Below are 27,990 nucleotides of genomic sequence, written 5' to 3' on the forward strand. Positions count from 1 at the left end.
AACCATTTAAGTCTTGGTTTCCTCATTTGTAAAGTGGGAATCCTGACATCCATCTTCTAGACCTCTTTTTGTGGATTAAGTGGGACAGTGGCTGTAACTCTGTTCCTTGTATCTACTTTTATTCCACAGTAGTTGTGGTGATTACTATTATTATTACTAGCTATATCATCTTTCTCCAGATGACTGCAAGGGCATAGAGTCTCTTCAAGCACATCTGGCCCTATTCTAACAGGACTTTTTCTCCTCCATGCTCTACCAGGACTTCTGAACTTTCCCTTAGTTGGAGAGGTCCATGGTTCAAAGGAAGAAAACCCTGCAACCTGCTCCTTTCCTTTGCTCTCTCTCTGGGGCACCGTGGGCAGCTCTCGCTGCAGAGAGCTGTGCTGAGGCTCTTTACTACAGAACCTATACAGTGCTGCCCCCAACAGCGCCTCCTTCTATGGTCCTACTCCCCACGGATCTGCCTTCACACAGCCTTCCCAATGTGCCTGGAAATGTCAGTATTGATCCTTTCCCTGGCCACCTTGCCCTTATCATGCTACATGGATGTGGACCTCTTTGCCTCTCTGTACTGCCCACGATGGTGGACTACAGCAGAATGGGCTCACCAGTTGACAGCTTTCTCCACTCATGTCTTCTATTCACTAACTAAGCTTGGTGGGTGCCCCCATTGCCCAGAAAATTATTCCATAGCTCTCATATCAAATTTGTTTTGAGAAGCATTACCATAAACCTGTCTCTGGCCTATGATCCTAGGGAGTCCTCATGCCAACAAGACCTTTTGGGATCAGCCACGTATGTGAAGTTAGAATGCAGTTTAGGCTCTGCCATAACTCTGAACTAAACATGATTTTAGGGGTGAGGAAACTAGGACTTAGGGGTTTGGGGAACTGGCCCGAAGGTATGGAAAGTACCTGACCTGTCATTCTTCCAGGATATAATATTCATTCCTGGCACCAATCCCCTCTACCTTCTATTGAAAGCAAGGACAGCCTCCCTGCAACAACACGTACACGTGGCCACCCAGCAGGTGCATACTAAACGTGTGTTGAGTTGGATTATTAGACTCTCAGTGGCCATGCAGTATTGGAGGGACAGCAATCCCTTTGCCTCTGTGTCCTTAAGGCTAAGCAGGAGGTCTCCACCTCTTGCACTGTGGGCCAGGCAGGGTTTGGAGCCACCGGCCCTGGAGGTCCCTCTTCTCTGGATTCCCAGTGCCTGCGGAGCCCAGGCCTCAACCAGCAGGTAAGTGCCGTCCATGCCACAAGCAGGTCCAGCCGGTTCTTCTCCAGACTTGGGTGCACTAGGCCAGGCTGTGCCTTACTAATCTCAAGGCTTCCTGTGTTTGTGGCTTTGGGGCCCTCTTCATTGTGTGAATAGAAATAAGAAGATTGTTATTTCTGGCCGGCCGCGGTGGCTCACGACTGTAATCCCAGCACTTTGGGAGGCCGAAGTGGGAGGATCACCTGAGGTTGGGAGTTCGAGACCAGCCTGACCAACATGGAGAAACCCCGTCTCTACTAAAAATACAAAATTAGCCAAGCATGGTGGCGCATGCCTATAATCCCAGCTACTCAGGAGGCTGAGGCAGGAGAATCTCTTTTACCAGGGAAGTAGAGGTTGAGGTGAGCCGAGATCGCGCCATTGCACTCCGGCCTGGGCAACAAGAGCGCAACTCCGTCTCAAAAAAAAAAAGAAGATTGTTATTTCTGAAATAAATCTCCTATTTCTCACTATTTAATCATCTAGCAATCTTGACTCACAATCCAAATCCAGGCACCCCCCCTCCCGGACTCACCCACGGCCCATTGCCTAGCAACAGCTTTCCCGCCCCTCCTCCGCGCCTTTGCCCACCGGGTGCTTAGTGCGCACGCTCAGAGCCTTCTTCCACACCCCGCCCCTGCAGGGCGCACGGTGGTGACGTATAGAGTCCGCGACGCTTTCGCTGATCCGACCTCTGGGCTAACCTAACCCCGGCGCCATGGCCTCTGCCGGGGTGGCAGCCGGGAGACAAGCAGAGGATGCATTGCCGCCGACGTCCGACCAGCCACTACCCGACAACAAGCCGCTGCCGCCTCCTCAGCCGCCGCCGCCGGTCGCTGCGCCTCAACCGCAGCAGTCGCCGGCGCCGCGGCCTCAGTCACCGGCCCGCGCGAGGGAGGAGGAGAACTACTCCTTTTTACCTTTGGTTCACAACATCATCAAATGGTAAGAACCTAGGAGAGGACCAGACCTCATACTCCTTCCAGCTTCTCGTCTCACCCTTTTCAGAGCTGCAAGAGGCCTTGGCGCTCTGGGGCACGCCCCCGTTTCACAGTTGGGGAAACTCAGGCTCAGAGCGGGAAGAGGCCTTTCCCAAGACCACAGAGACATTCCATGAGTTAAGCAAACGATTTGGGCCCTGAGAGGTGCGATATCTTTAAGAATAATGCCAGCTTAGAGACCAAATGCACGCTCTTGTCCAGAGGCTCAAGTGTGCATCCCAGCTATCTTGAGCAAATTAAATCTCTCTAAGGCTCAGTTTTCTCACCTTTAATGTTGGTAATACTTTAGTTCCTTATTTCAACAGACTCAGCAGATAAGCATCTTCCCTGTGTTGGACACTGCCAGGTGCTATGGGATGGGCACAATAAAAGGGGCCAACTTTTCACTCCAAAGGTTTCACCAGATAGAAGGAAAAAAAGATATCATTGGGAATAACCCATAATTCAAAAAGATTGAGAGAGGAGCAGTGGCGATGGGAGACGTTAGACTAAACAAAGTCACAGAAGTTGCCTCAGATGATTAATCCTACCTGTACTGACTTTGTACTAACAGTACCAAAGGAAATGACTGTCATCCTTTTGGCCAGCATCCAGACTAGCCTGAGTTTTCAAAGTGACTCTGTAAAGGAAAAGCCAAAAACAAGAAAACCGAAGTCTCACTGATCCCCATGTTTGCCTAAATTTTTATTATTTTTGAGACAGGGTCTTGCTCTGTCAGCCAGACTGGAGTACAGTGGCGTGATCTGGGCTGGGCTCACTGCAGCCTCAACCTCCTGGCCTCAAACCATCCTCCCACCTTAGCTTCCCAAGTAGCCAGAACCACAGGCATGAGCCACCGCACCCAGCGAATTTTTGTAGAGGTGGGGTTTCACCACGTTGCCCAGGCCGTAAATTATTTTCGTTATGTGACTTCACTGTGTGTATCCACGTGATACTAGCTGTCAGCCCCTAGGCTTGTAACTCTTATTCAACCATTAAAGACCAAAACAAAGTAAATTAAAATTACGATTCCAGTAACATTCAGGTGAACATTAATGTGCTCTTCACTGTTTTACTGAAATGGAATTGTTACTCACGTGAAGGTCTTGACTGTTAGTGGCCCAGCCTCTTTTGAGTTTAAACAAACTAGATTCACTTGCTGTGGGATGACCTGATGCTGTTCTGCCACTTTTCAAATAACTACAAAGGCTTTGTTCTCCCATTAGACCCTGGCTTCATTTGGCTTCACTTCGTGTGAAAATACTGTTTATAGGGTAAGTCAGCCTGTTCAGTTTTTGTGAGCCTGTGATAATGATCACAGACAGAAATACATATGCAGCCCCTGTAATCCCAGGTCAGTGCTGGATTATAAAGGGTTTATTCAGATTAACCCCAATTTACTGGTTTTACAAAAAATGTGGAAAAATGAAAACACAAAATGTACACATTCACAAAGACAGCTCTTGAAGCCCTGGGAGTGTATTCTTGAGCCCTGGTAGAGCAACTGGGTTGGGCTGGCCTTAAAGATGTAGTAGTAAGTTTCACTAGAGATAACAGGCTTTGAAGTTAGACAGTTCTGGGTTCAAACCTGTGTACTGACACTTTCTTGCCTTCTAATCTTGATATAAATGCCTAACCTTTTTAGGCCATAATCTTCTTATCTCTAATATGTCCATAGTGGACCTCAGAAGATCGGTTCAAATTATGTAATAGCTCTATAATGTGCTGACTGGATGACCTTGGCAAGTAGCTTAGCTTCTCTGAGCTATGAAATGGGAATACTTACGTCATAGGATTGTTGGGAGGATGTACTCAAGAGCATACCTGTGAAACATAGTGGGTTGATCACATGTGCTTGTCTCTGTTCTGTCTAAAAGGACAGAGAAGGGACTTTAAACAAACAAACAAACAAACAAAAAGGATAGAATCTCTGGATGCAGTGGCTGATGCCTGTAATCCCAACACTTTAGGAGGCTGACGTCAGCCGATCACTTGAGCCTGGGAGCTCAAGACCAGCCTAGGAAACATGGCAAAACTTTGACTCGACAAAAAATAGAAAAAAAAAATTAGCCAGGCATGGTGGTGTGTGCCTGCAGCCCTGGCTACGTGGGACGCTGAAGTGGGAGGATCACTTGAGCCCAGATCACGCCACTGCACTCTAGCATGGGCGACAGAGTGAGACCTTGTCTCAAAAATACAAAAGCATGAAACCAAAAAGAACAGGACAGGAGTTGATTGCCACAAAGTGGGTGGCTAGAGCTAATTCATCTGCCAACTCCTAAGCAGCTGGCTTGTTAACCATGACCTACCCCCATATTTCAGGAACTCTAGTGCAAGGACCCTCTGGAAACAGGGGTGAAGATGGGTCTAAGAACAGGAAGATTACTTAGAAGTCTGTTTAAGAAGCAGGTCCCCACAGCCCTATCCCACTTCCCACTGTTTTACTGTTTTACTCCCAAGCGGCCGGGTGACTACCTTTTTCCAACTTGGCAAATCGTTAAAATGTTACTTTCCCTAGATTTATTCTTAGGAAGGAATAAACCAGTGAGTATCTGGACTGAGGGACACCAGGTACACTGCAGGAGCAGGTGGGGGAGCCATACTGAAAAGAGGGATTAAGAGAAAATTTGCAGACTGAGGAGTGAGACCCCACCTGAGCCTTCCCCCACCTGGCTTCTAGATTGGCAGCCAAAGAGTGGAAGTGCCCTCTCTATGGTGTGTGACCAATTAAGAGAAAAGACCTTGAAAAAAAAAAAAGCCTAGTCAATTAATTCTGAGAAAATGAACAAGCATCACTCATTTGCAGAGCTTCCACTAAGGCTTTTAGTGTTTTTTCTTTTTTTTTTTCTTGAGATGGAATTTCGCTCTTGTTACCCAGGCTGGAGTGCAATGGCACGATCTCGGCTCACTGCAACCTCTGCCTCCTGGGTTCAAGCAATTCTCCTGCCTCAGCTTCCTGAGTAGCTGGGACTACAGGCACGCGCCACCATGCCCAGCTATTTTTTTTGTATTTTTAGTAGAAACGGGGTTTCACCATGTTGACCAGGATGGTCTCAATCTCTTGACCTTATGATCCACCCGCCTCGGCCTCCCAAAGTGCTGGGATAGTGTTTTATTCTTAAATATATGAGTGGATGGCCAAGGCCATTAAGCATGGGAAGAGAACCCCTGGTAAGAAAGACACAGGTCAGGTACAGTGGCTTATATCTGTCTGTAAGCCCAGCACTTTGGGAGGCTGAGGTGGGAGCTCAGGGAGCTGAGGTTACAATGAGCCATGACCACACTGCTCCACTCCAGTCTGGATGACATAGACCCTGTCTCTTAAAGAGAAAGAAAGAAAGACGACAAGACAGAAGAGCAGAAAAAGCCACTTGGAGGAAACAGCAGGCACAAAGGAGTGGATGGTGCTGCAACTGTAAACATGAGAAGAAGTTGGATCCAACCCAGAAACCTTCAGTGTAGCTGTGTCCTTGAGTTTATAGGCTAATGAGGGAGGAATAAGGGCAGAGGAGGAAGGGAGAGGAGACCTCATGAAGCCTGGAGGAGTCAGAAGGCTTGGTAAGAGTGATGCCAACAGGCCCAGCATGGTGGCTCGCGCCTGTAATCCCAGCACTTTGGGAAGCTGAGGTGGGTGGATCACTTGAGGCCAGGAGTTCGAGACCAGCCTGACCAACATAGTGAAACCCCATCTCTATTAAAAATACAAAAATTAGCTGGGTGTGGTGGTGCATGCCTGTAATCCCAGCTGCTCGGGAGGCTGAGGCAGCTGCTCGAGAGGCTTGAAAACAGGATTGTGCCACTGCGCTCCAGCCTGGGTGACAGAGCAAGACTCCGTCTCAAAAAAAAAAAAAAAGAGTGATGTCAACAATTAGTCTTCAATTAGGAAAGGGAGGCAGGAGGAAGGGTGGTATAGGAAAAACGTGTAAGGACACGAAGCCAAGAAATAGCATCTACTCATGGGAGTCAGCTTCTAGTTTGGTGGTGCTATGCATATATCCAGGGCAGAAAGAGGGACCTGGGGAGGAGAGAAGAGCCAGGAAACAGAGGGCAGCGGTCTTCTGAGGCATGGGGAGCTGGTGAGACTGACAGGCTGGAAGTCAGTCAAGTCACAGTCCTGGTGGGCGGAGATAAGGGTTGGGACCATATCCAGTCACCTAGGGTGGTGCTCTCTGAGCCTGGGTCCCTTCCTTTCCTATAACCTCTATGATCCTTTATTATTTGTTTACTTCTTGCACAGGGGATGAGTAAGGAGCTAAAACCTGAAGTAGTGAATTTAGCCTTTCTTGTTCTCATAAAGAATTCAGAGTTTTTGAAAAATTGTTTAATAAAAGTAACAACTGCAAGTTTAGAAGTACAGAAAAGTGTAAAATGGAAGAAGGGTTCCTCCCCGCAAGTCCCCTCACCTACAGTAACCGCATATCTTTTCAAAATGTATACAAATTGAGATGATGTTTTACTTGACTTTCTTCCCTGATTAGTCTGTTTTGGCCACCTTTCCATACTGCACATAAAGATCTACCTCATGAAGGCGGCTGCAGAAAATGGCATCTTGTGGCTGCCCCATAATTTATGCAACTGGTTTTCCGTTTATGGATTTCTAGGTGTTTTTCTGATTTTTGCTATTCCCAGCAGTGCTGGGTTGGCATCCTTGTATATGAGCAAGTTTATGGTCAGATAAATCCCAGCAGTGGAATTGCTGGAGCATAGGGTACAAACATTTTTTATTGTGATAGTTATGCTAAATTTAGAGCACTACATCTTTTTAGCGAACTCTTTCCAAAATTCAGTCCTTGTAGACTGGACTGCTTCAGTTAACCTAAAAAGGCCTATAAATCTGCCACCGAGAAAGCATGAAACAAAAATTAAAGTTGTAGATGGATTCTGCGAGTACCCATGGATGTGAAATGGAAAGAGGGCCTCTCCCTTCCCTGCTCCCAGCTCCCTTGCAAAACTGTGTAATATGCCACTTTATGAATGTACTGTCGTTGATGTAAACAGTTCCTTGCTCAAGGATACCGTCATTGTTTCTGCATTTTGCTGTTGGAATCAGCACTGCAGCAAGCATCTTTGCTCTTGCTGTCTCGGTGAACTCTTGGTAGTCTCTGTGGGGGTAAATTTCTAGCAATGGGATATGTTAATTTACCATTTTGGTTACTATAAGCAGATTTGGAAAGAATGCCCTGATTTATGCGTCCCCAGTGTGTCTTTCCCCATCACTTGCCATCACCATTAAACTTTTAACTTGGCAAATCTCATAGGTCAGAAATGACACATTGCTCTTTCATTACATTAGGTAAAGCATCTCTTCATAGGTGATTTTATATGTTATTTGTATTCTCCCCTGTAAACTGCCCATTTCTCTATCAGATGTTTTTATGTACAGAAAGGAAATACTGTCAAATGTACTGTAAATACTTCCCCCAGGTGTTCCTTTTCTTTGTCTTTGTTCATAGTCATGGTTTTTGTATTTGTTTTTCATTCAGATGCATATAATTTCATGTAGTCAGGTTTGTTAAGCCTTTTCCTTATGGATTCTGAGTTTTGGTCCTACTTAGAAAGGCTTTCCCACTCTAAAATTATAGGTATTAATCCCTTTTTTCTAGAACTTTCATGGTTCCATTTTTTACTTTTAATTCTTTGAGGCTCCTGGAATTTGTTTTGGAATTTATTTATATTATTTTTAAAGAATGAGGAAGGGGAAAAGAAATCTCATTTTTGTGCCTATAAGAAATATTGTCAATCCCAACTTTTGAGACTTTCTTAATATATATAGATGCTAACTTTTAAAAATACATCATAAAGGAGTAATGAAATAGGGTCTGTTAGAGCGGGAAAAGTTATTACTTTTTCCTTCAAACTGAACACATGGAGTCTGAGTTTGGAACGCAGTAGCCCAGCCTAGGCCTGTGAATAGCCCGTTGTTGCTGGCTTCCCTGACGGTCCTGGCCCACTTAGTAAGAGTAATCTGTTGACATGGGTACTTTTAATTCTTTATAGGGTCTATTGCTGCTAGGTAGGTAGTGGGGAGCTGTCCTTGCCACCACAGACAGGGCTCAAGTGATCTGTCCCAGCCCCCCCCCAGCTTGGCCTGGCTGCTTCAGCAGGTCAGCAAGCCCTCAGTGCCCCAGCCAGACCTCTTTTGTGGGAACAGGGTGTTATTGACTGTCTCTGCCCACTCAAGTGTCTAGTTTAATCTGCCTGGCCCTCCATGCCAGCTGAGACCTGTTCCTGGGCTGTGCAGGAAGCGGCCCTGCTAAGTGCCCACACTGGCTTCCTGGGGATGGTCCGCACACAGTTACTGCAGCCCACTGCCCTTCACTTTCTTCTCCCTCAGCCACACCCCAGGGAGTAGGACGAGCAGCCACATATAGGGGGTGTTCATAGACTGCTCGGATGGGGTGTTTCTAGTCTGCCCAAAAGCCTCTTCACTCCTCTGCCGTGTCATTTCCATCCACTCAGTATGACTTATAACCAGAAAGTGGGCCCCACCAGAAGGCAAGCCCCACGAAGGCAGGCCTTCACGAGTCAGCAATTCCTTAGTGGCCATGAACAATGCCAGAGGAGCATTTACGTGGGTCCTGGGAAGGCTGGAGGCGCTTGTGGTAGCACTGGGTGGGTTCCTTCACAGTCTGAATGTGCCTGAGAGGTGTTATCTGTGCATAGGGGGCCATCTGGAATTTATTTTATTTTACTTTTTATGTTTGAAATGGAGCCTCACTCTATCACCCAGGCTGGAGTGCAATGGCACGTCTTGGGTCTTGGCTCACTGCAACCTCTGCCTCCCAGGTTCAAGCGATTCTCGTGCCTTAGCCTCTCAAGTAGCTGGGGCTACAGGCACACACCACCACACCTGGCTAATTTTTGTGTTTTTAGTAGAGATGGGGTTTTGCCGTGTTGGCCAGACTGGTCTTGACCTCCTGGCCTCAAATGATTCACCTACCTCAGCCTCCAGTGATCCGCCCATCTCAGCCTCCCAAAGTGCTGGGATTTCGGGCATGAGCCACCGCACCCAGCCACCATCTCGGATTTTTAAGCAGCATAGTGACCTACTCGGACTTTGGTTTCTAACGGCAGGTAAGACAGAAGTGTTTCAGGAGAGGGGAGGACCTGGGTCCGTAGGAAGGCAATGGCAGTGGGAGGTGGCTGGTCTGGAGGAGGTGGAGCTGGCAGGACGGTGGCTGGGAGAAGGGGGCACACAGGTGTGAGTCTGGGGGTCTGGTGGGGCAGGCTTCTAGCACAGCCAGTTGAGTGTGTGGCTGGGGCTGCACCCTCCCAACCCATCCCCTGCTGACAGCGAGTCTATGCTGGACAATTGCCATCTCCACATTCCAGGCAGAGGTGACTTGGTAACTGTGGAGGGAGGAAACTGAGGTGCAGGAAGGAGGGCTGGCTGGGGAGGCGCCCTCCGTGTCCTGGGGTTGGGAGTGGATGAACCCGTCCAGGCATTTTGTAGAGCGGTGATTTTCAGATTCCATTTAGCAGCAGAACCTTTTGTCACTCTTCTCTAAAAAGAATATATTTTACATGTAATGTTGTGAGCAGATGAAAGCAAGGGTGTGAGTTCTAAGCCTCTCTCTCCGGAAGGCCTCCTAGGTCTGGCAGAACTGGAGCAGAGAAACACAGTTGATAGGTAAGTAGTACCAGTATCATCGGGGCGGGAGGGATGAGCCCGCCCTCCATGCCACAGAGAATCTATGTCAGTACAGTTTTTTTTTTTTGGAGGACATTTTGGTAATATCTGTCAAAAATTTAGATATACATAACCTTTGACCCAGATTCCCTACTTTTAGGAAATTATCTTACCAGAATACTTGCACAAGTACGTAAGGATGTAAGTACAAGATATTCACTGTCATCCTAATAAATTACAAACATTACAACTGCCTGTGAATAGCCAGGGTGATTTAGCTGTGTAAGTAGTTGTATCTGTGTTAACGTGGAAGGACATCTGAGGTGCATTGTTAAGTAGAAAAAGCAAGAATGAGGATCGTGTACGGTCACATTCCTGTCAAAACAAGAAAAGTTTGTGTGTATTTGTATGCTATTGTATGTTTCAAAGCCATCTGAAACAGTGGACACCACATGTTAACATAGCTTATCTCTTAAAGAGATTTCCCTTTTCTAAGCCTCTGGTGTCTCACTTTTGAATTTTTTCCCTCAAGTACCTATTACTGTCATTTTTTAAAAAGTGATCTTAGAAAAATGAAAGGTACTGCAGTTAGCATGGTGGGAGGAGAGTCTGCGGGCAGAGGAGTGGACTGGTAAGGGCTGGTCTGAGGGCGAGGCAGCTAGGACATAGTGGGGCGGGAGGCACGGTGCAGGGAAGCTGTGAGGAAGAAGAAACGGGAAACTGAGTCAGGTGTCACCATGAGGTCAAAAGAAGTTGCTGTTTGGGAGGAAGTCTGTGGCAGTGGGTCCAGCACAGTTACTGGCCAGTTTGCATCTGTACTAAAGCATCCATACTAAAAACAAGAACAACAAAGAAAATCAGGGCGTAATTCTCAGACACCCTCGCCTAAACCCTGCGATGTTTGCCCCTGAGTCTGGTGACACAGATATAAATGTCTGTCATCCATGGGAAGGACGCTCGGAAGATCACCCCTAGCGAGAGTATTTTTGTCCACTCTTTAAGAAAGCCATAGTGGGTGGGACCAGAGTGCCCTGACCTTGCCTTGTTTGTGTGATGTTCATCCTCCTTGACCTAGTGGCTTTTATCATTCTTTCTGTAGTTGGCCGATGACTAACCTTGAACACAAAGGCAGGCCCACTTAGAGCTTTCTGCTTTTATTCACTCAGTATTTGGGCCTGTCCCTTTTCTTTTGGCTTGAATATTTCACAGTCATCCTGGCTTAGCGGGTGCCCACTTCTGAACAGCATGTTTTCCTCACGCCAGGAGTTCCATGCTGTTTACCCCCACCAGCTAGGGCAGCTGGGCTTGCAAAGGGCCCTCCCTGTGGCCCGCATCGCCCCTTTTGGCTCCACTCCCTCCAGGTGGCTTGTCTTGTCTTATGGCTTCTTTTTTATTATCTGAAGACTGTCTCCTTTCCGACATTTCACCAAAGAACAGGCAGCCCCTGCAACTTGGGGGTTTTCAGAGATGAGCATCTTAAATATGACCCACTTTCAACTTTCAGAACTAAATTTTCTTTTGGGCCAGGTTATGTTTGCTTCAAGAATGGAATTATCTGTCATCCAACTTTCTATTTTGTGTACTTTTTTGTTTGTTTTACCATTTCCTTTCAGGCTCATGTGATGTGAGTCGGTGTTTTTAAAACCATATTTTAATTTTGAAACTTCCTTGGGATTTAAACTCCTAACAGTATGTTAACACGCATGCCATCCAAGTAGAATGATTTCAGACATCCAGATGGTTTCTGTCCACGTTTGTGGATCAGAGCTGAGACTTCAAAGAATTGAAATAAAAGAAGTTCCCTGTTTGCTTCCTTCCAAACAATTTTTAGTTCTCATGTGACTACCAGTTCGTCCTCCCTAGAATCTGAGATAAGGTATACTGTTAATGGTGTCTCTCAGTTGAGGGCATCAAATGGCAAATGTTTGGCTGGCCTCTCATTTCCTGGAAGAAGTGATTGATTCTCCGTACCCCCGCTCTGAGTTTGGAGCTGTTGGTAAATACTGAGCCATCTTTTTTTGGTAATACTGAGCCATGGTGGCCATCTTATTGCAAGGTATGAGACGTAACTGATGGATCGCCAGGAAAGATGGATATTCTGGAGAAATGATGAATAGTAAAGATGAATTAGCACCATCTGGGTTGATTTTTTCCACTACAGATGAACATTTATTAAAAAAAAATTAATGATCATTGACAGTTTTTCCCTCTTACGCCTCAATGACTTCCTTTTAGAACAGCTTACTGAATTGCCTTTTAGTTTTGGTCTCAACCACTTAACTAACTTTTTTTTGAGACAGTCTCACTCTGTCACTAGGCTGGAGTACAGTGGTGGTGTGGTCTCGGCTCACTGCAACCTCTGATGCCCTGGTTCAAGCAATTCTACCTCAGCCTCCCGAGTAGCTGGGATTACAGGCACGCGCCACCATGCCCAGCTAATTTTTGTATTTTTAGTAGAGACGAGGCTTCACCATGTTGGCCAGGATAGTCTTGATCTTCTGACCTCAGGTAATCCGCCCGCCTCGGCCTCCCAAAGTGCTGGGATTACAGGTGTGAGCCACCACACCCGGTCCACTTAACTAACTTTAAAAAAATGTATAGGAGCAACTTTCAGGCTGTTTCTTTGATCTCAGGTGAGGTTGTTCTTGCCTCGTTTTTCATTGAGTGGGACCTCTGTGCAGCTAATAGTAGCTGTGAGATGGAGCGAATGATTTGCCTTGAAAGTGAACTTGACTCAAAGGGTAAGGAGTGTACATGACCAAGGCAGAAGAGAGCCTATGTCTGCTGAAGCATTTACATTAGTTAAACTTTAAAATTTATGAACAGCTCTGTGGAAATTAGTCTTTATGTTAACAGGTTCAAGCCAGTATCAAAACCTCCGCTAAAGTTAGCTCTTGCTACCTGGTAAAGCCTCCTGACTGGTCTGGAAATGTCTCCAATTAGACGAAATGTTGTATTTCAGCAAGTTGTGTTTGGCATTTGTCACCTGATGTTGGTATTGGTTTGTTCATTGAACACATGTTCTGAGAGCTTATTTGCCAAGCATTCATTCTTTCCATGGATATTTCTTGAGTGCCTGCAGTGCCCTATACACTAGGCCAGGGGTAGGGAGACACCTGTGACCAGGCAGACGTGGTCCTTGACCTCACAGAGTAACAGTTGACAAAGTGTTCTAAAAACTATTGCAGGAATGACAGCCAGCTCTAGGGGGTGCAGGGCAGGAAAGCCAAGATGAGTATCAAGCTGTGAATGCTCACGGCTGTTCTTCTGCCCCCGCAGCATGGACAAGGACAGCCCCGAGGTCCACCAGGACCTGAATGCCCTCAAAACCAAGTTCCAGGAGATGCGCAAGCTCATCAGCACCATGCCCGGCATCCACCTGAGCCCCGAACAGCAGCAGCAGCAGCTGCACAGCCTCCGGGAGCAAGTCAGGACCAAGAACGAGCTTCTGCAAAAGTACAAGAGCCTCTGCATGTTTGAAATCCCCAAGGAGTAGAGCGAGGCCGACTTCCAGGAGCACCTGAGAAAGAGGGGGAAGCAAATGGCCTGTCACCCCACGGCCACCCTCCGCCCCCGGCCGAACGCTTGTTGGGGCACAGTTCCTGTGGACCCCAGCTCAGAACTTCAAGCTGCAGGGGCGGGGTTCCTGTGCTGTGCGAGTCGCCTGTGCGGGAGCCAGCGCTGAGCTTGGCTGTGCTGGGGCTTCCTTGTGTAGATCCATATGTCTAGATGCATAATAACTGGAGTGCCTGCTGGTGGAAGTCAGAATGCTCCTGGAGGCTGCGGAGGGGGTGGAGGACTCTCCCCTGCCTCTGGGGAGGGGGCCATCTGCTGCACGTCCAGCCCCCTGACAGATCTGAAGAACACAGTAGGAAGGGAGGTGGCTCCTCTCTGCTTCCTTTCTTCCCCCTCCTCCCACCCCCATAGGATCAGTGTGTACCAGGTACATATTGTTCCTGTTAGCAGCAGCTTCTTGAAACATTTGCATAGAATCCGCTGGACAAATTAAGCCTGCACTCATATGGCATAGAGCTGTGAGAGAATGTTTTGAAAGGCCAGAGGGTGGCTTTTTTCCCAGTTTGGTTCCTTTTCTGTTTGAGCCGTGAAGGAACTGTAGTTGTGGGGGTGTCAGCCCACAGCCCTGCCAGGCAGCCCCTGGCTGCAGCTTCCCTGCTTCCTAGCGCTCTCCTCTAAATTCAGCGCTTGCTCTCTTCCTCGCTCGGCACCTTCAGTCAGTGCCCAGGAGTGGCCAGACCACTTCCCATCTGCAGTGCTTCCCCAGGGCTGGCAAGGGGCCGTCCTTTCCACTCAGGCTGGAAGAGGTCTTCAGGCGAACAGACCTTCCCTCTTCTTCCATTTCAGATTCCCATTGCCCTGGTGAAAAGGTCTTTCCCTTCTGGCCTTCTCACTTGTGGCAGTGATGTGTACTATGCTGCAGAGGGGTTCACAATGCACCTTGTGTTCAGAGAGGGGCAGCTCGGGGGGGCAGTTCGGGTGGTCCCCAGCCATGAGCTAGGCCTGACAGTGACACAGCCAAGTTTGAGCTCTTAAAGGTTGATAGCAGCCCTCATTTCCCCAGCGTCCCTGATTTCTTCGGATGGCACATTTTCTTTGTGTGCTCTCCCTTGACTGTCAAATTGAGGTGAGAGTAGTTCTCACCCTTGCCTCTCTAAGGGGAGGTGCGAAGGTCTGGAGTGTTGTTTGGGTCTAGGAATGGGCACGTACACTGCGCTGACCACTTTGGGGGCTTAGCAGATGCCTGCCAACTGACCTCATTGGCAGGAGGACTGGGTGGAGATGTTTTTAGCAGAGCTGCCATTAGTGTCCAACTGCAGCCACCTGTCAGAAGGTGGGTGGCATATTGGGGACCTGGGGGTGTGTGAAGGAGGAGACCAGTTTTCAGTGGCTTTGCACAGAAAAGTAGACTCTGGATTCAAGTGGGTGGTCACCTGTTAGACCAGTTCTACCTTGGGACTGTTATTTAACTGAATCAGTTATTTCCTTGAAATTTCACAGTAGTGGGTGGGCCAGTTTTAAGGCTCTGACAGATACCATGAAACATGAAGCACATGGAAATCCAAGCCCCTCGGGGTCTGTCTGAATGCAAGGCTGAAATGAAAAAGGGCTCTGACAGATACCATGAAACATGAAGCACATGGAAATCCAAGCCCCTCGGGGTCTGTCTGAATGCAAGGCTGAAATGAACAAGGGCTCCTCACAGGGGCGGAGGGAGCCGGAGCGAGCCGGAGCCTACCTTGTGTTCTTGTTTTGACTTGTGACATTTTTCAAACGCATAATTAAAAGGACTTGTGCTCTGCTGTCTCAGGACATCATGCTTTCTGTACTGAGAAATTCATAGTGGGATGCTCTCAGATCGTTGAGAGGAAAATGTTTCTCTCACTCTGTTCAGACACAGAACCAGCCCTCTGTTCCTCACCTCCTTCTACACTCACCTGCTGAACCAGTGTGGAACAGGAACTCCTCTCCCGGCTGGCCTCAAGGGCAGTTTGCCTGGCGGGTCATCCCTGCCCCTGCCTGGCACAGGCCTGGGCGTCCGTGGTTGCCTTTGGTGGGGTGGCAGGGTGGGGGTGGGGGTGCTGTGCCATTTGGTGACTGGAGGAGGTTCAGTCCTGCCGGGAACTTCCCTCCCTGAGCAGGGTTGAAGTCCTTCTAGGACAATTCTGAGTGTCCCTCACAGGGCTGAGCACCTTCTTAAAGCCACTAATTATTTGGATTACTGGGTGGCATGCATTTGTGCTAAGTACTTTTCAAACATCACACTTAATCCCCACAGCAAGCCCATGCGGAGGGTGCTCTGCCCCAGGTTTGCAGTACTAGTGACAGAGAGAGGTGTTCCTGGGTGCCTTAGCCATGAGAGGGAGACAGCAAGGCTCAGGGGTGAATGGGGCTCCACTCCTGGCCTTGAGCACTGCCTGGAGCTAGAGGGGAGCGGACACCCAGGGGTAGCTGTTTCCTGACAGGGTGGCACCCTGGAGGGAGGGGGTGGGAGTGGGCACCGGGATGGACCTGCTTCCAGGTGGGTCTCAGGCTCTTTCCTCAGGGCCTGAGTGATACTTACAACAGTCTGAGAGTTCGCCTGGGCCCACACTGAGTCTGGTGACAAACTGGCTAGGCACGGTTCCAGTGGCCCTTGCGCTGGAGAATTCAGAACGTTCTCTCAGAAAATGAGGCCTTTTGTCATCAAACCCAAAGAAAATTAAGCGGGTAGATGGCTAGAGTTTATCTCCAGGAGGGACCCTGAAATCCTTCACATTAGTCCTGGTTTTGTAGGGAACCATCTCCTGCATAGATGCCCCAGGCACCTAGGGCTTTTCTGGCGGCCAAAGCTGCTTTCAGAAGGGCAGGGTATTTTCCAGTTCTGAGGTAGGGTAAGTTCTAGTTCCTCAGAAGTCAAAGCCCAGCCCCTTCCCTCTCCCTATCCTTTCAGCCTCCAGCCATCTCTAAAAGCAAACAAAAACCGGTTTTCCATTTTTAATTATTTTATTGTATATTAAAAAACCAACAGTAATAAAGACCTCACGCGCACACACGCAGTATAAACACCAGGGTAAGGTTTTGTTGGTGTCTGTGTCGACACCGGAACTACTGTTAAAGTGCAAGTTTCACTCACATGTAAACAAGTCACTTGGCTATGATTTGACCCAGCCCCCCTTAGTTTCGGGAGGGCAGAGGCTCTGCCAGCTGTCATGGCAACCCGGAATCACAGACAAGATAATGCCCCGTGGGTCCTGACCCTCAAGCCGGGCAGGACGGTTTCTTGAAGCCTAACAGGCTGGATAACTTCATATCACCCCCACCCCGTGCTCAGTCTTAGGTCTTTGAGAAGACAAAGCCACTCTCGGCTGGGCCCTTGCCCCCCACCCTGCCAAGTTGTGGGGATGGGATGGGGTAGGGGTGGGAGTAGTCTCAGTCTTGGCCAGTTCTCTTTCCTTCCAGAGCAGATGACCGTCCCTTCTTGGTTCAGTGGCGCCTCCCCAGCGCTGGGGGCGGATCGCGGGGAGGGAAGACGCTAGTCCGGTCCGCGCGCTAACGGCCCGCGGCGCACGGGGAGTGCCGGGCCGGGCCGTTGGATTTGACTTTTAAACAAAAAGGTCCTCCTTAGGTTGTGTGGCCGCCGGCGCGGTGGGGCTCCTAGCTGATGACGCAGCGCTCCTTGTCCTTCGCCTGGCTGCCGGCGCTGGCCTTCTCGCGGATGTACATGAGGTCGCTATGCACGCTGGGCCGGCGCGCGAAGGGTGCCACGATGCCGAAGGCGTCGCCCGGGTCGCCGCCGCCGCTGCCGGCCCGCAGCAGCCTCTTGTTCCGCAGCGCCTTCTTGTGCAGCACGTCGCAGTACTGCACGGAGACCTTGCGGTGCAGGTCCGGACTCATCTCGCTTGGCAGCTTGGCCATGGCGAAGAGCGCGCGGAACATCTGGTCCAGGCTGCTGTTCTTCTTGGCTGAGATCTCGAAGTAGGCGCAGCGCTGGGGGTCGTCGCCCACCAGCTGCTCGATCTCGCGCTGCTCCACCTCGCGGTAGAAGTCCCGGTCACCCTTGTTGCCGCAGATGACCAGGGGCACGTCCACATTCTCCTTGGTTTTGTTCTTGAGGCAAGCCTTGGTGTCGAGGATCTGCTGTCTGAGCCGCTGAACCTCCTCGAAGGAGTCGCGGTTGTCCAGGCTGAACACCAGGATGAAAACGTCTCCTAGAGGGGGCACAGAGAGCAGAAAAGGAGAAGGTGAGGGGGGCCGTCCAGGGGACAAGTTGGGCTGACTTCGGGGCCGCGCGGGGCGCGCTGGCCTCTCCAAGCGCGAAGCGCACGACTCGGCGCGCGGCAGCGGGACCGACGCTCGCGGGCTGCCCTGGCTGAAGGTTCCCCGCCCTTTCCTCCCGCGCCTGCCCGGCCCCCGGCTCACCTGTGAGGATGGAGAGGCGCCGCATGGCGGGGAACGGGTGGTTGCCGGACGTGTCGAGGATATCGAGCTGGTAGACCTCGCCGCGGATGGAGTAGAACTTGCGGTGGAAGTCCTCGATGGTGGGCGTGTAGGCGTCCTCGAAGCGGCCGGTGAGGAAGCGCGAGACGATGGCCGTCTTACCCACCTTGGACGAGCCGAGGATAACCATGCGATAGCAGTTCTTGGCCGGGATACTCAGCTCCGAGTCGCTGGGGCACATCTTCTTGATCATCGCAGCCAGTTTCATTGGGCAAAGGGGCCGCGAGGGCGGGAGCGGGGCCGAGCGAAGGGCGGAGAGCGGCCGGAGGCGCTGGGGCGGTGCGCGGGTGAGCGGCCGGAGGGCTCTGCTCGGGCTGGGCGCGGCTCGGGTTTGGGGCTGCGGCTTCGCTCGGGCTGGGCTTGGGCTTCGGCTTGGGCTCGGCTCGGCTCAGAGTCTCCCAGGCTCTGGGCACAGGCAACTCGCTAGCGGCTCTTGCGCCCGGCCGCCGCCCTTATATACAGCCTGCGTGGCCGCCCCGCCCCGGCCCTCCCAGCTCGGTGCGTCACGCCCCACAGGACCCGCCTCCCCCGCACCCGCTCCCGGCCCCGGCGACCTCGCCGACCGCTGCCCCGCTCCTGCTCTGTGGGCGCGGGGGCTGGGGGAAACTGAGTCCAGGGTGGGGCTGAGGCTGGAGGCGCTTGGACTCTGCGCTCTTCCACCGCCACGGGCTCGGCGGCCGCAGGGGAGTTGGGGTTCTGGTCTCCGCGGTGCCCCTGACCCTTTGCGACTTCTGACAAGGACACCCCTTCCAGCTCCTCTCGCGCGCGTACACTCACTTTCTTTGGTTCTCAGTTTCCCCAGAGAGATCTAGTAAGTAACCCAGTAAGAGCACCAGCGTTTGCTGGGGGCTTGCGCGGAACGTATATTGAAGTCCCCGGAGCACAGCCCCAGCCCCCTCCCGCTCCGGTCCCCAGCCCGGCGCTTGTTCCCGGGAGACGGAAGCCGGGCTGACAACGGGTTTCCGGGCCTCTGGCGCGGAGCTCGGCACCGCGCACTCTGGCCGCCAGAGGGCAGCAGAGGGCACGGCCGGTGGCGCGGGGAGGCTGCGGGCGCCGCGCGCAATGCTGGAACAGAGGCTAGGAGCGGGAGGGATGGGGCAGGGGCCTCGGAGCGCCAGGCTGGGGCCCAGCAAGAGCGGTCCCCAACCTCGCGCTCTGCTGCAGGCCTCAGCTTCCTCCTTTCTTCCAGCCAGAGATGCTCTGTGGCATGGAGGGCTCTGCAGCCAGCGGCCCCCCCTCCCCTGTAGCATTTTGGATCTTTACTCTGCGGCACGTGGGCCGACCTCATTGTCTAGCTGAGAGAACCGGAGCTCAAAGCCACAGTGAGCCATGGGAGCACAGCACAGCCTCTTGCCTTCTCCTGGGCCTCAGCTTTCCCTTCTGGAAGATGGTAATTCTGGTTCCGTGATTATGGATGAAAACATGCAAATAGTTTAGGAGGGCGGGGCGTGGCAATCGCGACAATAACAGTAGTATTGATCCATGGGGCCTGGCGGGGGTGCATTCAAGCGCACGCGAGGTTGATCAGTGACAGGAGTCCCGGGGTGTTGTTGCTGAACGTTGGCAATAAGCTATCTGCAGCCTGCTCCTCAGCCCGGAGCGCTTGAGGAAGCCACTGCTCCCGGCCACTACAGGCAAGGCTGTGCGCTCAGTGTTTTGCTTTGGCCACATCTGATTTAGGAGAAACCTAGGGCGCCATTACCCAGCTCCACCAGCCCACCAGTCAGGTGATGGTGCTCCGTGGGCAGTGTGGTGGCTGCCATCCTCCCACCCATGCCTACCCTCGCCCCTCCTGCTCTGGCGCTTGCTGCAGGACACTCCTACTTGTTTCTCAGCCCAGCTGGGCCCGCATCCTCAGAGTCCCTGCGTCTCTCCCAGGCCTGACTCTACTGTCAGATATTTCAAATGCACACGTCACACAGTGCACATCCAAGGGCTCATCAGCTGGATCTAAGAAATGTCAGTGGCCCCGGGCCTGGCTCTGATTCCTGGTGTCACTTACGCAGGAGTTATCTGACAGGCCCCTGGGGCTGGTGTCTCACCATTCTTGCTTCCTGCCCCCACAGAGGCTCCCCTCCCTCCCCATCTGAGGTATGTCTGCCAGAGACTGGGAGAAAAACGAATCCCTGGCCCTGGATAGCGGGCTGCAGTGTGCAGCGGTCCCGGGTGTTCACTGCAGAAAGGAGCCAGTTGAGGGTGCATGGGGGGCTCAGTCAAGGTACGGGCCTGAACCACCTCCAGACTGAGCACCGCCTTCCTGTGCCACCCACAACGGCACTGCATGGGCAGCCAGGCTGTAACTTAGGGTGACTGATGACCAAGGTGGACCCCACACAGCCATTGCCTCCTGGGACTCTAGTTCCAAGAGAGTCCATTTGATAAAAGTGGAGGGCCTGAGGGTAAGGGTCACAGCCCAGCTCTCCCCAGGTCAGTGTCCAGGCTGGCCTCTTAAATCAGGAACATGAATGACACTGGCAGGCACTGGTCCAGCCTGAGTCTTCAGCCACAATGATTCCTGGTACCATCTGTGCACAGCTGTCTGCCCTACGGATGCTGGGTTCCCATTCTGAATGCCCCAGAGCGCCTCCTGTCACGGAGGTGGCCTCTGGTACCTCACTGTCACAAGCAAGGCCCCTTGTTTCTCCCCTCCTCTTTTCTTTTAAAAGGGTATCTCTTTCTTTTTATTACAAAAGTAATAAAATCCAAACCATTTCAGAAAGGGCCAGAATGAAACACACGCTGGGATCAGGCCCTCTCTCAGGCACACCCAGAACAGCCTAGCCACCAGTCCTGTGGGGTGGCATCTCCTGATGTCCCCATGTGGCCAGACTCCCAACTACACGAAGGAAGCCTTATCCCCGAGCAGCCTCTGCCACCCGGCTCTTCGTTAATGCAGGTGTCCTTTTTCCTTCTTCTGGGGTTTGCCTGTGTAACTTTATGCCAGGCCCTGCCCTAGGCTGGCTAATCAGAGAGGCCGGGGAGGGCTGGGAGCTGGAAGACAAGCAGGGACAACTCGCAACCTGCAGAACCATCTGCCCCTGGACCCTGGAGCCCCACACAGAGGAAGCACGTGCAGCCAGGCTTCCCAGCGCTCCCGCCGCCCGGGCCCTGCCAGCCATCCGGGCACTGGATGTCCAGGCCCGTCACACTCCCACACTGTCTCCAGCAGATAATTCTGTTTTCTGTGTGTTTGGGGCAGGAGACAACAAACATCGTTTAGGAGGCTGTGAGCCTGTCTGTAAATAGTACTTACTTGCAGCACAGAGATTTTCCTGCTCAGAGGGGAGGGCAACTGTTTAAAATTTTGACGAAATGCCGGGCATGGTCTGGGGGTGAGCCGCTCGACCCCACCCCCGCAGGCAGGAAACGCCAGCCACACAGCCTCGTCTGAGGGCAAAGATCAATTAGGAAGTTCTTGAGAGCTGGCCAGAGGAGAATGCTGGGCAGCCCGTCAGGGCTCTGCCTGTGGCGGTGTCCCGAGACAGAGTCTACTCAAGGGCCAGAAGTGGGCACTTCGGGTGACAGGAACTGCCGTGCCGGCCTGTGTAGCCGGAGCCCATCACCAGTGCCTTGCACAGAGGCGGCCCTGGGGTGCGCTGCGTCCTGTGTGACCCTGGTGCACCGCACCCCCGGAAGAGGAGGAAAGGGGCAAATAGAGCTGGCTTTGGGTTCCCTCCGACAGGCTCCCCTCAGCAAGCTGAGATCATAACTCTGATGAGCTCTGTTGTGGGCAGAGCAGACCCTTCCAGCAGAAGCCAGCTCAGCCCAAGGCTCCCGGCCCTGCCCCAGGATCCAAGGTTCGGGATGTACGGAGCTTTGCTGCCGGCTCAGGCCGTCCTCAAAGGCTGTGTGTGCAGAGGCGCTGGCGGAGGGGGTGAGCACCTGTGCAAGCAGAGGCAGGGCCGGTCAGACCAGACGCCTCTCATGCCCCTCAAGCCCTGAGACAGATTCTGGATTCTAGAAGCCAAAGAGAAAACCTTGAGGAGCTCCATGGGTGACGAGGGAGGCATTGCCTGAGCACCTGCTGTATACACAAAGCAGGCATGACTATGACGGCCATTTTACACAGGAGGGGCTGCAGGGTCAGCATGTGCAGTGTCCATCTGGCCCAGCCCCACCCTGTGCCCTTCCTCCCCAACTGTGGAGTGGAATTTGAAAGTCCCGGAGCACAGCCCCAGCCCTCTCCTGCTCCGGTCCCCAGCCCGGAGTATTGCGAGTGGAATTTGAAGAAGTGAATCCTGCACTGCCCTCAACCCCAGTACAGCACATTCCCACAGCCTGGCCCTTGCCAGCCTTCAGGGGTCCCTCAGAGGCTGAAAGAAGGTGAAACAGGCCAGGCATGGTGGCTCACGCCTGTAATCCCAGCATTTTGGGAGGCCGAGGCTGGCAGAGCCCGTGAGGTCAGGAGTTCAAGACCAGCCTGGCCAACATGGTGAACCCCATCTCTACTAAAAATACAAAAAATTAGCCAGGTGTGGTGGCAGGTGCCTATAATCCCAGCTACTCAGGAGCCTGAGGCAGGAGAATCACTTGAACCTGGGAGGCGGAGGTTCCAGTGAGCTAAGATTATACCACTCCTCTCCAGCCTGGGCAACGAGAGTAAAACTCTGTCTCAAAAATAAATAAAAATAAAAAATTATCATCAAGGTAGGCATGTAAGAGGAAGCAGGTGCCGTGAAAAACAGGCTAGAAGCTCCGTAGTGTAGGTCCGACACGTGAGCTGCCATGTGACCTAGCAATTCCACACCTAGCTATTTGCCCAAAAGCAATGAAAATGTGTCTGCGCAAAAACTGTCCACAAGTGTTTACAGCAGCATTCTTCGCAACAGCCTGAAGGTACGAACAACCCAAGTGTCCATTGCCTGATGGATAAACACAGTGTGTCCATCCACACAGTGGAATATTGCGCAGCCGTAAAAATGAAGAGTGCTGAGGCATGGCACTACACGGTTGGACCTCAAAAACACAGTGCCGAGTGAGAGAAGCCGGACCCCGAAGGACAGATGCCTTGATTCCATTTATATGAAGCATCCGGGAGAGGCAAATCCATAGAGACAGAGAGTGGCTTGGTGGCGATGACTGCTGGAGAGGAGGTGTGGGCTGACAGCTGGGGGTACGGGGTCTCTCTGGGGAGTGATGACGATGTTCTAATGATTGTGGTGATGCCTGCACAACTCTGTGGATAAACAAAAACCCACAGAATTGTACACTTTGAATGGGTGAATTGTATGTATGGCTGTGAATTATATCTCAATAAAGATGTTAAAATTATAATTGAGATGAAACCATGAAATTGGCAGGGTGGCAGGACTGTGGGCTCCAGGTTGAGAAGCGAGGACCCCGCCCCCTGGTGAACAGGCACCAGCTCCAGCCCGGCCCTCTCCAGGCACCCGGCAGCCACCTGCCTGTTGCAGAGGAACTCAGGATCTCTCCCAGTTCCCCTGGACCTGCCCACCATGGGGGCCACACCCCTTTGTTCCCTCATTCACCCCCAAATCCTGGACATTCTCCCCCTTACACATCTCTCATGTCCCCTCTTCCCACCTCACGCCTCTGTCAAGGGCCCAGCACCAGCACCTCTGCCTAGAACAACCCTCTAGGAGGCCTTCCCACCAGTGTAGGAGACCCTGTTTCTACCTTGCAGCTAGGGGGATCTGTCGCTTTCCCCACACTCCGTCTGTTTCGGGAACCCGAGCCCCTCACCAGGCCTGCTTGTTTCAAGGGATGCTTGGGGCCCTCGACCTTCTCCTGGGCTGGCCCACCGCAGCCGGGGCATGTGCTGTTCCCTTGGGCGAGAAGGCGCCTCACCCATCCCACCACCTCACCTCCTGACACCTGCCCATCCCAGATCTGACTTCAAAACTCACCTCACCAGCAAGGATTCCGAGGAGCCTGAGGACGCAGATCGATCATGGCAGCAATGAGATGAAAACATCCCGCCCTGTCCCCATCCTGCAGTGGCCTGTCCTGAGCGGTGGCATGCCCCCGAGGGCAGGGCATGAAAACCATGCTCATTGCTGCGTGAGTCCCCTGCCTGTGTCATAGAAGGACTGACTCAATATTGTTGGATGGACAGATGGATGGATGGATAGACGGGAGGAGTGTCCAGGTGGAGAGAGTGGCGAGGGTAGACGCACTCGGGGGATAAGCAGAGGTGATCTGAGACCTGAGCACATCGCAGGAGCCCAGATGGAGAGAAGGAAGTCTCGATGGGACAAGCTCTGGAGAGAGAATAAGTCCTGGGCCCCCGGGGTAATGGACCAAGACTTCCTTCCAAGGACAACAGGGAGTTGAGGGGGTGTCCTGATCCCATTTGCATTTGGCAGGGGGTGGTGGTGTGAGGGTGAAGCCCAAGGGTGAGGGGGGAGTGGGTAGGAGGTGGGAGCCCCGAGGGGAGGGGCCCACTGGACTGAGCAGGCTGGTTGCCAGGGAACCAGGCTTCCTCCAGCTACACACACAGCTGGGTGCTGAGTAAGTGGAACCTAAAAATAAAGCCCCCAGTGGGGGCTGGGACCGACAGGGAGTGGTGGTGGGGACCAGGGAACTGCCGGGAACATGGCAGCGCTCAGGCTGAGCCTTTCCGGCACCTCTAGCCCATGGCCCGAATCCCAGGCTGAGCATCCTGGCTGGGGACATGGGAGGCTCAGAGAGAGGAGGAGTCGGCACAGCTGAGGGGTGGAGGGGCTCTGCGGCCCAGACCCTTAGGGCCACCTGCCTGGGTTGTGGGGCCCATTTGGCTGGGCACCTGGGATAGTGAGGACACAGGGAGGGTCAGCCTGGCACAGCAGCCCTGGCACCATCGTCCACCCCACCTCCTCATGCAGAGCAGGAAGCTGGGGAACCTGCCCAGGGCCAGGGACGAGGGGGCTGGGGCTGGGGCAACAGGAGTTCAGGGCTGGCAGCCTGCCTCCACCGAGTGCCCTGGGGACCAAGGAAGTGGGGCAAGAGGCTGTGTGATCAAAGGGTCAGGTCCACTCCTCGGAAGCCCCGTGACTTCTGACAGCTCTGGCCTGGGGACTCCTGTGCTGGGGGGTGAGTCTCCTCGAAGCCCCCTCCAGCCCTCGGAGGAGAGGGCCAGGTTTGCCGGGACGGCTCAGGAATGCGGCCGGGGAGCCCACCTTGACGGGGTGAGCAGGGGAATCCTGGAGCCAGGGCGCTTTGTAAATGTCCATTCAGGCCATGGCAGTAACGGGATGTCAAGGGAAAGCCAGCCCTCGGCCACTGTCCCTGAGCTTGACTGAGGACCCCCGGAGCTAGAGGAGGACAGTGGCCAGCCTCAGGTCACAGTTGGAAGAGGCGAGAGGCTGGAACAGGTGGAGGTCTCTCCCCGTAGAACCCTGATCCCCACACGGCCTCCGGAAGCCCCTGACTGGCCTTCAGGGCTCACAGAGAGACCCTGAGGGGTAATGCTGACCAAAGCTGAAGGGCTGAGGACCCCACCCTCAGGAAAATCACCCCAGAGCTCTCCAAGCTTAGAAGTCCCCGACCTGCCTCAGTCAGGTGGCCTAGAGTCCTGGGGACTGAGGGGTGACCCCGCCACCTGGAGCAGAACTGGGATAAAAGCAGAAAGTGGCCACATGGGTGCCAGGAGAAGAGGGGAGGGTCACTCCTCTCCACCTCAGGAGCCCTGGTGGCAATGCCCAAGCCCACACTCCTGGTCACTGTGCCTTGCTTCCCCCAGGTGAGCCGCGGCACCCCCACCCCCATATGGAGACACAGGGTGCCAACATGTGTCCAGCTGCCAGTCAGCACAAGGCCATTCATTTAAGAATGACGGTGTCGGCCGGGTGCGGTGGCTCACGCCTGTAATCCCAGCACTTTGGGAGGCCGAGGCGGGTGGATCACAAGGTCAAGAGATCGAGACCATCCTGATCAACATGGTGAAACCCCATCTCTACTAAAAATACAAAAAATTAGCTGGGTATGGTGGCGCGTGCCCGTAATCCCAGCTACTCAGGAGGCTGAGGCAGGAGAATTGCCTGAACCCAGGAGGCGGAGGTTGCGGTGAGCCGAGATCGCGCCATTGCACTCCAGCCTGGGTAACAAGAGCGAAACTCCGTCTCAAAAAAAAAAAAAAAAAAAGAATGACGGTGTCATCTGCCAGCTAGACGGGGTGGCCAAGGACAGCATGGCCACACCTCTCCACCCTCACTCGGGCTGACATGGGGCTTGATCCCCAAGGGAAGAGGCAGCAGAGGGGCTGCCTTGGATGTGCTGAGGCAGGGGTGGGAGCAGGTGACACAGGACACCAAGTCTCCTGGGGGTGAAGCCATGACCAGGTGAGCCCCTAATGCCTCCTAAGTACCTTCTTTGGAGGCCTGGAGAGAGGTGCCCACTCCTCAGCTCTGAGGTTTCTGAGAGGAAGCTGGGGGTCCGTGTGGCCCGGGAGCTGTTGGGCCTGACGCTCGTGGGCCCTAGTCCTGCTCCTTCCCCATGTGGACAGACAGAGGCTGGAGCAGATGCTGGGGTCACAGTGCCTTTATTGGTGAGTCGGAATGTGTCAAGGTTGGGACTCAATGGCCACGTGGTGGCATATCCACGGTCCCCAAGGCAGCAGGTTCTAAGGCACTGGAGCAGCCCACGCCCGGGGTGAGCCCTGACAGCTCAAGCGCCATTCTCTCCCTGGCAGGGCCTGGCACTTGGGGCAGGCCAGGGGGCCAGCCAGGCCTCCAGCAAAGCTGCTGCAGCCCATCAGCTCCTCTTGTGGGCCCCGGAGGCTTTCTGCCGGTAGATCTCAGCGGTGAAGGGCCTGCAGCAGCAGGGAGAGGCTGCAGTCAGCAGGTCCTGGGGGTGACCCACCGCCTACACCAGAGCTCTGCTTCCATTAGCTTGAGGGTGTCCAGCGGGGACCAGAACCCCCTTCATTCCCCAGAGCCGACAGGGCAAACTGGCTTGGAGCATTCAGAGAGCAGGAGGGAGGGGAGACCGTCTGGCTGCCTGTTGGGTCCCACAGGCCCCACTGTGGCTGCTCTGACCTGGGACCCCTGGAATGGCCTGGCTGACGACAGCCCGTCCTGAGCCTGCCCTGGCCACAGGGAAAGGTTCTAGAGAGAGACACAGGGCCAGTCGGGTAGCCACGCCCCCACCCACCACAGCCCCTACTCACTCTTCGTACAGGAGGGCCACCATGTAGGTCAGGGCCACCAGCACCGTCAGCAGCAGGCCCGTGGGGCTGGCGTGCCTGCAGGGACAGAGGCAGGTCAGGCCTGGCTAGAGCCAGGGTCCTCAGGGCCACCGCCCACTTGCCCAGGCTGGCCCTTCCTGCTGTGACCCAGGCCCTCTGACCAACCTGGGCCCAGGCAGCACTGCCCCTTCCTGAGTCTGGCTTTTTTCTTTTTTTTTGAGATCGAGTCTTGCTCAGTTGCCAGGCAGTGGAGCCATCTTGGCTCACAGAAACCTCCGCCTCCAGGTTCAAGCAATTCTCCTGCCTCAGCCTCCCAAGGAGCTGGGATTACAGGCACCCACCACGCCTGGCTAAGTTTTTGAATTTTTAGTAGAGATGGGGTTTCACCGTGTTAGCCAGGATGGTCTCAATTTCCTGACCTCACGATCCACCTGCCTTGGCCTCCCAAAGTGCTGGGATTACAGGCGTGAGCCACGGCGACTGGCCCCAAGTCTGGCTTTTGTGCCAGGACCAGGGTCTCCATGTTCTCTGTCCTGATCCATTTGCCATCATTGCCTGCCTGTCCGGCCTGGCTGGGTCCCCCCAGGGAGGGATCTGCTCCTTCTTTCTGGGTCTCCAGGCCCAGGGAGAAGAGTCCCAGTGGCTAGGACTTCATTCTAGCTCAGAAGGAGGTTCTGGGACAGCAAGTGCTCCCCTGCCCCCAGAAACCATGCTCTGAGGAATGAAGACTGTTTTCTAGAAACGGGTCCAGGGTCCCCCAAAGCCAGTTTGGGTCCACCCTGAGGCCCAGCCCCCGCCATGCCCTGGGAGGTGCAGCCCATGGCCATGCCCTGGGAGGATCTGGCTGCAGGGGAGGGGCTTAGGCTGCCGTCCCACCCAGCCCTCAACACCCAGCCCGGCTTGGGCTCTCCTGGGTGGTGGGACAGCAGCCCCACACTCAGGGGCCCCTAGTCGCCCCGGCCCAGAGGACGGGAGGCTCCATGCCGAATGTGCAGTAG

General features: G+C 53.3%; 3 protein-coding genes across 11 annotated transcripts in view; 1 reads left to right on the plus strand and 2 right to left on the minus strand.

The window, feature by feature from the left end:
- The first annotated feature begins 1,930 nt into the window (after window positions 1-1,930).
- On the plus strand, window positions 1,931-14,995 carry MED9 (mediator complex subunit 9). Its single transcript, XM_012436979.2, has 2 exons — window positions 1,931-2,208; window positions 13,153-14,995. The coding sequence occupies exons 1-2, from the start codon at window positions 1,982-1,984 to the stop codon at window positions 13,367-13,369; spliced, it is 444 nt and encodes a 147-aa protein (XP_012292402.1). The 5' UTR covers window positions 1,931-1,981; the 3' UTR covers window positions 13,370-14,995.
- A 1,360-nt stretch (window positions 14,996-16,355) lies between these two features.
- On the minus strand, window positions 16,356-18,293 carry RASD1 (ras related dexamethasone induced 1). 2 transcript variants are annotated; one of them, XM_012436980.2, is made up of 2 exons: window positions 17,791-18,293; window positions 16,356-17,579 (listed from the first exon to the last, which is right to left on the minus strand). In XM_012436980.2, the coding sequence occupies exons 1-2, from the start codon at window positions 18,074-18,076 to the stop codon at window positions 17,026-17,028; spliced, it is 840 nt and encodes a 279-aa protein (XP_012292403.2). In that variant the 5' UTR covers window positions 18,077-18,293; the 3' UTR covers window positions 16,356-17,025. The 2 variants fall into 2 exon arrangements, with proteins under 2 accessions (XP_012292403.2, XP_012292404.2); XM_012436981.2 differs by having other exon boundaries at window positions 17,328-17,505; window positions 17,791-18,126.
- An 8,038-nt stretch (window positions 18,294-26,331) lies between these two features.
- The window catches only part of PEMT (phosphatidylethanolamine N-methyltransferase), a 77,923-nt gene continuing 76,264 nt past the window's right edge, over window positions 26,332-27,990 (minus strand). For 7 of the 8 annotated variants that reach the window (XM_012436983.2, XM_012436985.2, XM_012436987.2 and 4 more), the window contains 2 exons: window positions 26,975-27,049; window positions 26,332-26,617 (listed from right to left, as the gene is read on the minus strand). In XM_012436983.2, coding sequence (XP_012292406.1) covers window positions 26,560-26,617; window positions 26,975-27,049 — 133 coding nt within the window. In that variant the 3' untranslated portion in view covers window positions 26,332-26,559. The remainder of the gene's footprint in view (window positions 26,618-26,974; window positions 27,050-27,990) is intronic. The other variant, XM_012436988.2, reaches the window with a different exon arrangement.

The sequence above is a fragment of the Aotus nancymaae genome, unplaced genomic scaffold, assembly GCF_030222135.1.
Source record: "Aotus nancymaae isolate 86718 unplaced genomic scaffold, 86718_ANA_hifiasm-v0.15.2.pri h1tg000018l, whole genome shotgun sequence".
NCBI lineage: Eukaryota > Metazoa > Chordata > Mammalia > Primates > Aotidae > Aotus > Aotus nancymaae.

Bases quoted from the DNA above. Each gene is read 5' to 3' on its own strand.
- MED9 (XM_012436979.2), top strand. From the start codon at position 1,982: ATGGCCTCTGCCGGGGTGGCAGCCGGGAGACAAGCAGAGGATGCATTG. The intron at 2,209-13,152 runs GTAAGAACCTAG...CTGCCCCCGCAG, and splicing joins GTTCACAACATCATCAAATG to CATGGACAAGGACAGCCCCG.
- RASD1 (XM_012436980.2), bottom strand. From the start codon at position 18,076: ATGAAACTGGCTGCGATGATCAAGAAGATGTGCCCCAGCGACTCGGAG. The intron at 17,580-17,790 runs GTGAGCCGGGGG...TGCCCCCTCTAG, and splicing joins GCGCCTCTCCATCCTCACAG to GAGACGTTTTCATCCTGGTG.